Source organism: Antrostomus carolinensis, unplaced genomic scaffold (assembly GCF_000700745.2).
Source record: "Antrostomus carolinensis isolate BGI_N321 unplaced genomic scaffold, ASM70074v2 scaffold51334, whole genome shotgun sequence".
NCBI lineage: Eukaryota > Metazoa > Chordata > Aves > Caprimulgiformes > Caprimulgidae > Antrostomus > Antrostomus carolinensis.
Window position 1 is genome coordinate 17,963 of NW_010311063.1, and position 13,093 is coordinate 31,055.

General features: G+C 38.6%; 1 protein-coding gene across 1 annotated transcript; it reads right to left on the reverse strand.

Moving 5' to 3' along the window:
* Nucleotides 1-5,233: 5,233 nt before the first annotated feature.
* MPHOSPH6 (M-phase phosphoprotein 6) lies at nucleotides 5,234-9,106 on the reverse strand. Its single transcript, XM_010166604.1, has 4 exons — nucleotides 8,997-9,106; nucleotides 7,323-7,413; nucleotides 6,194-6,291; nucleotides 5,234-5,743 (listed from the first exon to the last, which is right to left on the reverse strand). Exons 1-4 carry the CDS (start codon nucleotides 9,104-9,106, stop codon nucleotides 5,599-5,601), a joined length of 444 nt encoding a protein of 147 aa, XP_010164906.1. The 3' UTR covers nucleotides 5,234-5,598.
* Nucleotides 9,107-13,093: the final 3,987 nt, after the last annotated feature.

Genomic DNA, 13,093 nt, shown 5'->3' on the forward strand with positions numbered 1-13,093 from the left:
CAGTGAACTGCCCAAGGTAATTTTTGGTATATACGTATTTTTCCTGTGATGAAGACTGTATCTATTGCAGCATTATTGTGGCTGATGGGCTCTAAGGAGATACCTACAAGCTTTGCTTCTGATAAGTAATCATCCTATAAAGGGTGAATGGTGCTTAAACATCACAACTGGCTTAGATTTACTTCTGCCCCGAAAAGGGGTGGAAATTTTCTCTACTTAGCATTGCAAGTTATTTGTGTAACAAAGGCAGAACAATAAAGCCAACCCCACTATACCCTTCATTCTGCCTTCTTTGTGTATAGCAAATATGGGAGTCCATACAGCTATCCTGAATGAGTAACACAGCACAGGACCTTTAGTGTCACAAGTGAGTTCATTCATCTGTATCGAAGTGAAAAAAAAAAAAAAATCAAGCAGCCAATCAAATCTAAAGGAACCCATTTCTTTAGAATTATTTCACAATCATATTTCCTTGTTTTTAAAAAAAAACTGTTGATCCACCTAAAATGCTTCTCTGCAAAGAGACCAACCAAGGAAACCATTGAGAAAGGGGAAACTTTCCCAAATGCATCAAAAATATAGCAGTAACACTGAAAAACACCCTTTTTCCACAATCCTAAATAATGGTCAAATGTTGATTCCTCCCACTGATGGTCTATCTTTTTGCTGAAGGACATTATCTGATCATAAATCTCACAAATGCTGTAACTGTATATCTGAAAATAAATAAAGGAAAATAAAAACGTAAAGAGTTGCTGTAAAGACAGCCTTCCCCCACAGCTGCATGACTCCTGCGCATACCATTTGCAAAGTTGTTCAATCGTGCTATTGATCTGCTGGCCAACCCTCCCCACCACAACCTTCTTGAACCAAACAGGCCAATACTGAACAAATTTGACAACAGTATTGGAGATTGTAAATTCCTACTGGTTCCTGGAAAAAGAACTTGTAGGCTGAGGAAGAAGACAATCACCAAAGACTCCAGTAGTCACCTCCTCCGCTGGGCTCAGCAGTCAACAGCTCCATGGCTCTTCCCTACTGATCGGCCATGGTGGCAGCTGATGGCCTGGGTGCCACATACTTGCACGAGGAACTGAATGCCAAGCAGGAGGCAATAGGGAACACAATTTTTCTATAAATAATGGAACTAAGGACTTTGTTCTCTAATTTATGTTCATATTATCCTCTCATACTGAGGTCTCATTAAGGGTTTTTACCCCTTTCTAAATGATTGATCAAGCTGAGGTGTTTCCTGAGACCCAAATGAGCTTCAAAACACTCACCACCTCCATTCTAGCTGACAGAAATTCCCATCTACATCCACTCAGGTCACCAAACCATATTTCTCTGTGCAATGAACTACAGTTGTTTTCTGGTGCTGCTGCCTCTTGAGGACAGCCATTAACAGACTGGTTATTTTGCCTCCACGCTTCTCTAGAGATGTTTCTGCTATTGCTCCCAGGTAATTGCTCAGGTTACAGTGTGCAAGGCTTTCTTGGGCAGAAGTCTACGGGACTCATATCCGCATTTTTAACTGTGTCTGCAATAACAGGACTCAACCCAGATACCCCCTTCTACTATTCAGTTCTTACTAAAAATCTACAGGGCTGCTGATGACTGAAGCTTCAACCCTCTCCCTGACTCCATCTGTTGATAACCACTCTCTGAGCACAATTTTTCCTCTCCGTGTGACAATTATAACCAGGTCCTCACTGTGCAACATCAGATCACACAAAGAAATGTCAACACACTTAGCTGAGGAACAGTTTCACAGTTTAACTAAAGCTCCCCAAAAGCTGAAGCAAGCAGGTTATTGAGGGGTGAATGCCAGACTCAGAAAGTCTCAAAGGTTTGAGATGAGAATGGTGTAAAAGCAAACAAAACTTGCTGGGGTTCCATCAGCAAGGCATTATTGTAGAAGGTAGATGCTCTCCCAGACTAAAAAGAAAAGAAACAACCAAGTCCTCAAAGCATCAGCTCTCAGAGAAACTTGCATTCACATGCAGAAGGGAAACACAGGATGGTGACATCCTTCACCACCACGATGCTTTATTAACACTGAGAAAGGTTTAACAAGAGCCTGAGCAATCGTGCAGTTTTAGTTGTTGTCTGTTGTCGAACTGAAGCACAACAAACACCTTAGAACCCCCACCCAGGACTTGTGCAATTCCAAATACAATTTAAAAGTATAGTATTCCAATTAAAAGACTAGACAATTTATTTTTAAGTCTGAATGCTGGCTTGAGTCCCAGAATCCCAGCCCAGCTGCCCATTACACACACACACACAACGCCCAATGGTGGCGACAGCCATTCGTGACTGCAGAATTGTATAATGGAGTGTCTTATTAGAAAACAAGACACATAACAGAAGAAATACAGTTCAAACTCCATGATACTCTGACATCCTGCCCCCTCCCTAAAGAATCAAAGTTTAATCAGCTCATGCATTACTAAAGGGAGGATACAGGATGGCTCACTTCAGTTGGACTCTGGTCCTGGGCATTTTAAGATTCAAAACTAAGCAGAATAGTAGTAAAATGAGAAATATCAGCAAGAAAGATGAAGTTGTTCAATACTTCCGTGTTTTCAACATCAGCAGTAATTACAGAAATAAACACTGTCAGACTGTCAAAGGGAAGGACAAAACTTCAAAGGGAAGGACAAAAAGACTTGTTTAAACTTAACACTGGGAGCTCTCAGAGAACACGAACTACAACGCACCCTTTGTTGGCTTCCATTAAGTACCTCAGTGTAACAGGCACAAACACTTCTGGTGTCTGATAACTCTTTACCCATTAAATTTTGCAGGTAGCCATCTTCTGTAACAAAAATGCTTACTACTTACCCAACTTGCTTTTCTTCTCAAAGAAGAAATGCTTTTCATTTAGAAACATGGGAAAGTTCTACACTTTAGGAAGTTGCACATGAAAATGGATCTGCACTTGAGACTGTGTCAGAGCCAAGAAAGCTTGAATTAATGTAGGTTTGCATTATGAGTATTTCACTGCTACATTTACATCTGTCAAGAGTAGTTCAAGCACAGATTTTATACAGCAGACTGTTTCTTCCTGGCAAGGAAGCTAGAGCCAGACTTAAAATACATATATACATATGTATTTATAAAGTTGGAAATATAGGTAGGTATTTCAGAAGATCCCATCATAAAATGCTTGCTTGTAACTTTGGGCACTCAAAGTGCCTTTAAAAAGTCATGTAGGACTGATTTTTAGTTTTGTCTTGCTGCTCATAATAATGCACTATGAATGGTGCTTTTAAAGGTGCCTTTTATAAATTCCCCCTGAGTAAGAGATTGCGGTAAAAATTAGTAGTTGGTCTTACAGTAACATTTCAATAGCTCACCTAGCCACTAGCTAAACATGAACAGCAGAGCACCCAGATCTGAAGACAATAAGCCAACATCTATTTCTTCACAGTTGGTGTTGGGCACTTTTAGGAAACAGAAGAACCAACCTTCCCCCTCCCAAATTCCAAAATCATAGATTTTCTAGCAAGCTGTTAAGAGTTCACTCATGCCTTTACCCACGCAGCATGCCACTTGCATTTCCAGCTATCCATCAGGAAATGACATGAAATTAAGGACCAACGTACAGCAGAATGCCCTTTAACTACAAAATTACCCCCCACTGGACTGAACTGAACTCTGCAGTGCAAGAGAGCTCTCTGCATAGAGCCTTGACAAAGAAAGACTTCACACAGAGTTCATCTGACCCACTAAGTTACTGAAATCACCCAAAAGCTCCTTTACATGACACCACTGGAACCTTCTTCAATTCACTGTCTCTCAGGGCGTGCAATGGCAGTGACATCTGGCTGCTGGTGGTTCACTAGAACACATTTTACCCCCTAAACTATCCAGCACAGCTGTGCAGAAATTCTCTCTCCATTGAAGAAATGTGTTCAGATAGAGGGCAATCATTTTCCTACTAATAAGCAAGAAAGAATAATGGGATACATTCTGAGTTTTTCTTGTGATGACGAACAATAAATCATTTCTTAGCTCAGGTCACATCTTCTACAGAAAGAAAAATGTCTTGCCATCATTAACTTCTTTTCAGCTAGCAATAATATATGATCAGGTTTTAAGTAATTGAACCAGTAGCATTTAATTAGCTCTGAAAAACTATCTCAGGCCATGAATCACAGACTTTCCACCTGTATAAGGTCCCCTTACTAGGTTAAAAGTATATTTCTCTTTCCATGTGTGATCCATCTTGAATATCTAATGAGGGGTTCTTGATATATGGATTACAGTTCATATATCACACGCAAAATACAGCAGACGCATAGTCTCTTTCTTTATGTAATTGAGTTTCATGTCTTGCTTCACTGAGTTGTTAAAAAAAGAAAAAAAAAGCCTCTTGTGTCCATGACAGAATGGTCACTACTTGTTTCGATTTAACTAATTTGTCTTTCTCCAGAGAGTCAGCATTAAGGATGAGTAACTTTGACATCTAGCTGGGGAAATGAAGTAATAGAAAGAAGTATTTCTTGTTGAAAACCAGGATACAGAGAACTGCTATGATTTTAGACAAGACTGCACTGACATTATTCAGTAAGCCCAGAGCACTGAGTGGCTAGAGGGCATGATGTTTCTGTCCTAACATAACTTCCGACAGCTTCATTGCACGCTAAACAACGTCAGTGCAGTCAAATAATATTTGGGGACATCTGTTGCCAGCACAAAACAGGATCACTTCTTGCATCAGACTGTATTGAGCATCATTTTTCCACATTAAATTAGCTAAACCACAATCATTAACCACCAAAAGATCAGTTTTTATTCAGTTTTCAAATACGTTTCTGAAGCCGTTATTATGCTTTTATGAGAAGACCTAGATAATTATAAGATTGGATTTTTTTTTTGCTGAAAAAGAGACAAGATTAGCAAACTTCTTTTGGAAGACAGAAATTAAGACTCACAATCTGCTCAAGTGTCAAACTGTAAACGTTGCCCAATATTTGGCTTGCTCTCTAAAAAAAAAAAAAAAAAGTTTTACTACAAACCTCTCTGTTTTTAAATAGGCTTTATAAAAATAAAATTCAACAAAATGGATTTTATCTTTCTGTTCATTTCCCATCTTATTTTTAACACAGTAAAAAAAATTAAATATACATATATTTATAGGTTTCTGCTGACTGTTTTTTCAATTTGAAAACAGCAAAGGTTTCCATTTTCATAATAAAAGAAGCAGTGAAAGCTGAACTGCCTTACTGGATTGGACAAACCTTGTCTTTACTCCACACACTTTCAGATGTTATCATAAACTGTAAATAATGTTGCTCTTCATTGCATGTGACACTTGATCTAGTTATGCACAACATTTAAAAAGGCTGATGGGATTAGTGCCCCACATATTAAAAGCTGCTGAGAGAGGAAAGGATGTATGACATCCATTATATACACATCCACTTTGAAAAATGCTTGTCATGTGGATGGTAGAAATTTCAATGAAAACAGACTCAGATTTACAAATCTATCCTTTACATTGAATAGCAAAAACTCCAAACAATCTCCAGTTCATGGTACTATATTTGGTAGATAACATTTCTATTAGCTCCAGTTGTGCAGTTGACATTAATCCTGAGGTTTTAAGAACTTTTTCTTAGCTTTTTTGCTAGGTCTTGTGTTACTATTCCCATCCTCATCTTCATCCTGGAGTACACGCTGGTCTCTTTTCCTCAAGAATTTCTTCCCTATTGTTCCCACTAATGTTTCATATCTGTAAAGATAATTAAAAAAATACAGCGTTTGCTAAAATCAGAGAAAACTTCAATGGAGCAAATAATAAATCTAATCAACAATTTAAGTGGTGTAAAAACCCTGTCACCAGAAACTTAAGAAGCACAAGTAGTACATGATCTCATATTACATTATTATTCATTCTGATAGTTCGGGTTTGTTAGCAACCTAGAACAAGGAGGGAATTAGTATGGAAAACCTGGATATCAAAAGGCAGAAAACTCCTGCAAGATATTTTAACCCCAAAAGTAACAGAGATTCCACTGAGTACACACTAGAATTCCTGGAAAATCAGTTCTGTAAAGTACTGTATTTGGGGTCTTTTTTGTTTGTTTTGTTTGTTTGCTTTTTGGGTTTATTTTCTCACACATAATGCAGTAACATATCACATTCCTAGCTAATATTGATTATGTCATAAAATCTAACTTACCTTCTGGCCATTTCTTCATCTGACACATCAGCCTCCATTTTATCATCCACTTCAATTTCTTCTTCCTTCCACTTAGAGTTCATTTGGACCATTAACTTCTGAAAACGAAGTCAGAAATAGCTTAAACACGTAACCCTGACACAATGGCAACTACGCTGAAATTCATTGGTCGGAGGAGTGCATAAAGGGTAAGAATCAAATTTAATAATTATTTGCTGTTTCCAGTCAGGCTAGAGCATACTGTTACAAAAACTCATGAGAAAAAGGCAACATGCCTGCCTGTTGCTAAGCTGAGCTTGGAGTTTGGCTTTGGGAAAAGATGCAACACAGAGACAGGGTTTTCAGTGAATTGTACTATTCAAACATCCTCAATGGCATGTGAGACTTCTTCAGGAGACCAGAGAATTGGATCATAATTTATTTTTCATTGTGATGTTAGCATGTAGTCCTTAAAATGGCTTTGCTAAGAAGGAAAAACATCTGTAACGACTTACAATAAACTACTAGTAAAAACCATGGAGCAATAAGATGCCAAGGTATAGTGAGAGCAAGTTCAAAATAACTAAAAGAATCCCCTAGTAAATCACCTTGCATAGCCTTTTGCATACCTCAGCCTTTACACCTTCATCCTCCCGCTTCAGTTCAGTGCTAACGTTTTTATTTTTATCTCAGTGTAGGTCTATCAGCATGACTCATGTCAGAAAGGAATTGAAGACTCTTTTGCCCAAAATTTTTACTTTGGAACTTTAAGCCCTTACTTACACAAGTAAGTGTTGAACAAATAGGGTTGAATGTTTGTAGGACTGGACTCTAAATTAAATGGCAGGATGAAAAGTCAGCTATTATTTTCATGAGCAGCATGTGAGACAGTTTCCTCACTTCAGGGAGGGAAAATCTGCAGGAGTCATGTAATTACTGACCATCAACACAAGGAGATAAAAAGCTTCTATTTACCAGATGCTGCACTGATCAACATTTTAGTTTAAATCAGAGATTTCCTGTACATGAGAGGATTTATGGAAAGGGCTGCGAAGGCCAAACAGCATGCAGTGTGAACACTCAAATCCCCATTCCCAAGTGCTTCAATCCTATTCCAAAACCACTTCAAAACAGAACATTTAAACAGTACCTCAACTTCTGGATTGAATCCTTTGAAGGACATTCTGCCATACAGTAGATCCTCACATGGCATAAAGCTCCTCTCTTCTATTATAAAGCTCCTGCACGAAACCACAAATCCAGTATTTCTCAAATGATGCACTTTAAAATAATCAAATTAAACAAATGCAAAAAGCATTTGCTGTCTCCCCCCCCATACAAGTAAACAAAACCACAGTGTATTTTAAACCATCAACTACTTTCTGAAGCTTAATTGCTCTGATAAATCTTTCAACACAAGGAGCTTGGAGTACTAAGGAATACTTTTTGCCAGTAAAGCTGTGACAGTTCCACAAGCAAAATTAACTCTCCTGACAAAAAGCACTCTTTGCTGGTATGATTCCACCTACATCAATGCTTTTGCCAGAATAAAAATACCACATAAATATCACTCTCCAGGTGGCATTACTATACCAGCAAAAGCTTCTAATTAATTTTGCATTGTGATGTTAGACCTGGTATTAGTTGAGTCTGTCAGGACATAAAACACCCTGTAATTCTCTGTTCAGCAGAGGAAGATTTCCCTTTTCTTCCTCCTTTTTTCCTCATTTAATGAGCATGGAGCGAGAAAAGAAACATGACCCTGAGGTGTTCATAATGCATGCATTAGATAAAAGTATTTCCGTGAATTGTTCCATCCTTCTTTTCCTCACACACATATGCACCTCTTCCCTCATCCTCTTCATCTCCCACGTAAAACAAACTCCTATGATCACAAGAAGTTAGGCTGAAGAGATCAAGTTCATTCTCCTACCTCAAGGTAGGACCAGTTAAACCTGTACCATGAACAGCAGAGGCCCATCTAACCTGTCCTCAAAGACTTCCAGTGATGAAGAATCCAGTGTCTCCTTAGGCAGTCTATTCCAGTGCTTCAAAAGCCTCATTGTCAGAAAAATTCTCCTAATGTCCAGCTTGAACCCTCCTTGCTGCAACTGAAGCTTAAATACCTTTTTGTCATATCCACCAACAGTAATGGAAAATAGTTTATCAATTATCTTATTCAACTACAGTTAATTCCCTGGATCCCAGCTTTTAAAAAATTATGTATTTTCTCCCTCAAAGGTATTTTTGACCTCTTTCGAAAGGACAAAAATCAAGTAATTTTAAAAGTAGTTCTCTTGCTATTTAAAGTATCTTTCTAAACAGCAGGAAAAAATTTTTTCCTTATTAGCTAAGCCTGCCTTTATTTTTGCCATTATCTCTACTATTTCAAAAACAGGATTTGAAGTGTGCTGGACTCAAGAAGACAGAATTGTCCTGAATGGACCTAGCCATGTGACCTGAGCTGAACACAAAGTTACTACCACAAAGATTCAAACTTATTTTTTTTCAAATGAAAGGAAAAAGCAACAGTGAATGAATTGGTCCCTGCCTGAAAGAAACTAATTACATGCACCTAGAAGAAACTGTGAGTGAAAGAAAACAACACACACAAGAAATGAAAGTAGGTCAAACTGCACTAGGCAACCTTGAGAATGTCCCTGAAAATAAATTATAAAAAAGCTGTAATGCCAGTCTGTCTCTATTTTTGCTTCTGTTAATTTCATATTAATAATAGTTCTCTTATAGGAAAAAATATGTATATTCTATTCCCACGCCACAACAATCCAATGATTATAAAAAGTACAAAAAGCTACAAGCTTACTCTTTCTCCTTTAGATCTGGTAAATCAAGATACCAGTGTTCTTCACTAATTATCTTCTTTTCTTCTTCTTCTAGTTGTTTTTTAGTTTGTGAATCCAAACCTCTTTGCATGAACTAAAAAGACAGACACATAAACACACAGCTTCAGTATTTTGCATCATAAGTAGGTTCTGAGCATGCAATAATAACATGAGGACAGTTATCCATTACACACTATTTAACAGCTCGTAAAAAGTAAAAGCTTTTCGTGATTTTTCTCTGGGTTTGGTCTAAGTTTGGGCAAACAGGCAATGGAAAAGTAAACAACTGCTGAACACAGCTATTGTCTGGAAGTGGACACTCAGTCACACCTGCACTTCACAAAAAGAAACAGACCCTTCCTGGTTAGCTTTGATAGATCCGAATTGTTACAACTCCATAACTTTTCGAAGATTTTTCTGATGTTTCAGCAAAGGCTGGAAAGAACATAATAGTGTCAAAAGTTATTGCTGCTTATCAGAAACCAACACCACCCATACAAACAGCATTGCAGCCCAGAGCTAGAGGCAGGTCATACCAGGTTGGCCATTGTTTAAAACACCTATACTTCCAAACAACCTCTTTGTTTTCCTCAGATTTCATTTAATGAACTGGCTTGTGTTTCATAGAATATCGGGTTGGAAGGGACCTCAAGGATCATCTGGTCCAACCTTTCTTGGCAAAAGCACAGCAAAAGCAGCATCTAGACAAGATGGCCCAGCACCCTGTCCAGCTGCATCTTAAAAATGTCCAATGTTGGGCAAAAGTGTCCACTGTTTGTAGCCCTGAAGGCTGGAACCTTCGTTTGGGAGTGGAAAAAAAAAGTAATTAAGGCCATGAAAAGAAGTCTTTTTTTATCCAGCTGTGCCAGAGGAAGATGTTACCAGCTTTTAACTTCTCATTGATGACCCACCAAAATATCAGTCAAGTAGTATGTGTAAGCACCTGCTAACTCACTGTAGGAACAGTCTGCCAAGTTAGTTGAGATCAATAATTCAGTTTAGGGGAAAGCTGCTATTTTTGCCTAATATAAGGACATTCTTGTAAATGGCTTACTTGGTGATAACCTTTGGCAGAGGATGGGAACAGGCAGACAGGAATGGTAATCTCTCTCACAGCTGGGAATAAAAGAGGACATCTGTCATGGCCTATGAAAAATGGCTAAGTGCAAAACTACAGACCTGATATATGTGAAACATCCCTTTTATTTCCATTCGTCTCAAGTCAGGTGTCTGAATTGAGTGGCAATTTAAGTATCAACAATATTAACCAAACATGCTGGAAAAAAACGCCGAACTCTTCACAACCTTACAGTAGTAATCCTTATATTCTCACACCCCTAGGAGCTGGGACCTCCCTCATGGTCTACAGAAAGTGTTTGAATAACTGTATCTCTCAGATACATTTATACCAATGGAACTCCCAGCTACAGACAAGTCTACCAGCACAGTTTATACACACCCCTGTACAAAAATTGCTTTGTGGCTATCAAAGCATACTTGTATGTGCAACACTACAGAGGAATTTAGTATCAATTGATGTGATCTCTCATTTAATGCAGCAAAATTTTTGTGTTTAGATAAGCCCACAGTCTGACAAGTAACATGCCAGTGGCGTGCATCTGTCTCTTGAACACTAGCAGACGTGGACATTGTTTAGGTCCCAGCTAAAACGGGCTTGGTTGAGCATAACACCCAAGAAGGCATCACAAAACACTGCCCTCCCACAAAAAAAAAAAAGCATTACTGAGTTTACTTAAAATATATAGGTAATATAGATGTGTAATACACATTATATTCACCCCTAAACCTTTTCAGTCTTTAAAAAATGCTCAAGCAAAAAAACCCCCCAAAAAACTCTGAAGTAAAAGCCAATATAGTGTTAGTTGTCTCATTCTCCATTTATATTTCTATTTGCATCCACTTGTACAAGATCTTTAATGAAAGAAAAATTGACTTTTCTTTTCTGAGTCGATCCAAAATACATCAAAGCTTTCAAATTAAAATTACAGTATCTTCTTGAGGAAAATAAGGGAATCTATCATGTGGAAAACCATATTGTTCAAGGGAATTGGTTAGTCAGTCAGAAAGATCAACAGGAGAAATTCTGCTACAAGCGTCCAATTAAATAATCATTTCACACTACATTTTAAAGATTATGTTCCTAAAGATTTCTACAGGAATAACTAGATAAGAAATACATGATCACATTTATGTAAAATGTAAACACACATGGACAAATTAAAAATATAGCCCTTGTGGTAGACACAGAGTATGTAAGTCATAACTGGGTGGTTATTTGGATTTTCCCCAAGCAATGGGACGTGGATCAAATGGTGCCAAGATCTAAAAGCATCAGACATCCTTCGACATCAAGAGGTGAGCACATGTGGTCTGGTACTTAGCACAAAGGGTCTTCACAATGCGAGCACTGACCATATGTCTGTCACCTTTGCGTGATACTTCACCAGCCTGTTGAACCATGGAAATACATCTTACCAGTACCTGTGGAAACAGCTGCTAATGTACTAATTAAAACATTTGTAAACAAGAAGATCTGCTGAAGGAAAATGCTAAATACAAGGTCTGTGTATAACCTTTTCAAAACCTATTCATCTCTTCAAAGCTGGTTACTACTGCCCAGACTGTAAACCTGCAAATGTCACAGCAGCGCATTCACAGGCTGGTTCTCCACAGCTTTCCAGGAAGAAAAACTAAAAACTGACAAAATTTGAAATATCCAGGGGGTTAATAAACTGGCAAAAATCAGGAGCAGAAATTTCACTTTAAAGGAGAGTATTACATAAAAATCTGAAAAAAATAATTATGTTGCAATCCAGGTTGAATCTTACTCTGTCATACACTGCTGGCTAAGCAAGCTCAACATCTACTCCCTTTTGAGAGCAAGGCAAGATGTGTTCTGTTCCCTCTGTGCATGAGTTTTAGTCTTTCATTAGCAGCATCTGTTAACTGGGGTAAATATTCCACCATCTCACTGCAGAAGAGTAAGTACACTTTACATGGTAGACTGAAGTCAGCTAAATTCCTTTCAGCCAGTGTCTGAAATACAGTCCCATATAAATATGTGGGGAAAAAAAAATGGTTAAATAAAACATCACAAGCAGGAAGTCACAAAGACCCCATCATATTCAGTTATAAAAATCTAATAGATATTAACAGTTTGTTGGTTTTTGTTTTTTTTTTTAATTAATAGCAACTCAACTTTTACTGGTTGTTTTCCAGCAATAAAGAACCATCAGTCATAGGAAAATGTACTCTACTGAATTAGGTGGTGTAGTACATGACGTGAGGCAGAATCCATTAGACAACAAGCAGGGACTAATTTCACATTGGACTTGACAGGAGATTCACAATTCCAAGGGTAACAGGCACATCATGATGTTACTCACAGCCCTTGCATGTATGAGTTGGGAAAGGTGGTTAATGCTGCCATTCAAGTTGAGTATTTTATTAGGTACCAATGTAAACCAAAAAAATGGGCACAAGAAAAAGAAAACCCATAACTTTGGGGTTTTTTTGTTTGTTTGTTTTTTCCCCAAGATTAAAAGCCCCTCCAAGTAAGGCAACATCAATATTTGAATTTAAACGTTTGTGTGTGGTAGAGGAAGAATTCTTATTATTTTTATTCAACTTAACTTCAGAGAAACCAGGTGGAACAAAGACTCCCAAATGGTGCCCAGAAGTTTGCTCTTGCTGGGGTGAGACTCTTCCTGCAACCATGAAGTTGGTTTCCTGGCTCCAACCCTCCAGCACCCTCCAGTTTATAACACCGACACCTCTCGCCAGCCCTGAGGCAGCCCTGTGCTGGGTGACCGCTCTCTGAAATCGCCTCTTGCCGGCGCAGTTGGAAGGGATCAGCCCAGAAGGCTGCGGGGCTGGGTGGAAGGGCGAGCGAAGGTGCAGATAACTAGCTGTGTGTTTTAAAACGTGCGTTACGGGCGGTAGGACACACGACTGCCCCTCTGTCAGCCCAGGGCAGGCGCTGCGTGGCCAGGGAAATGCCCCAAACCAGGGAAGGGGCTCCCGAGGTGGCCAGGCTTATACCCCGGAGACCCCCGCA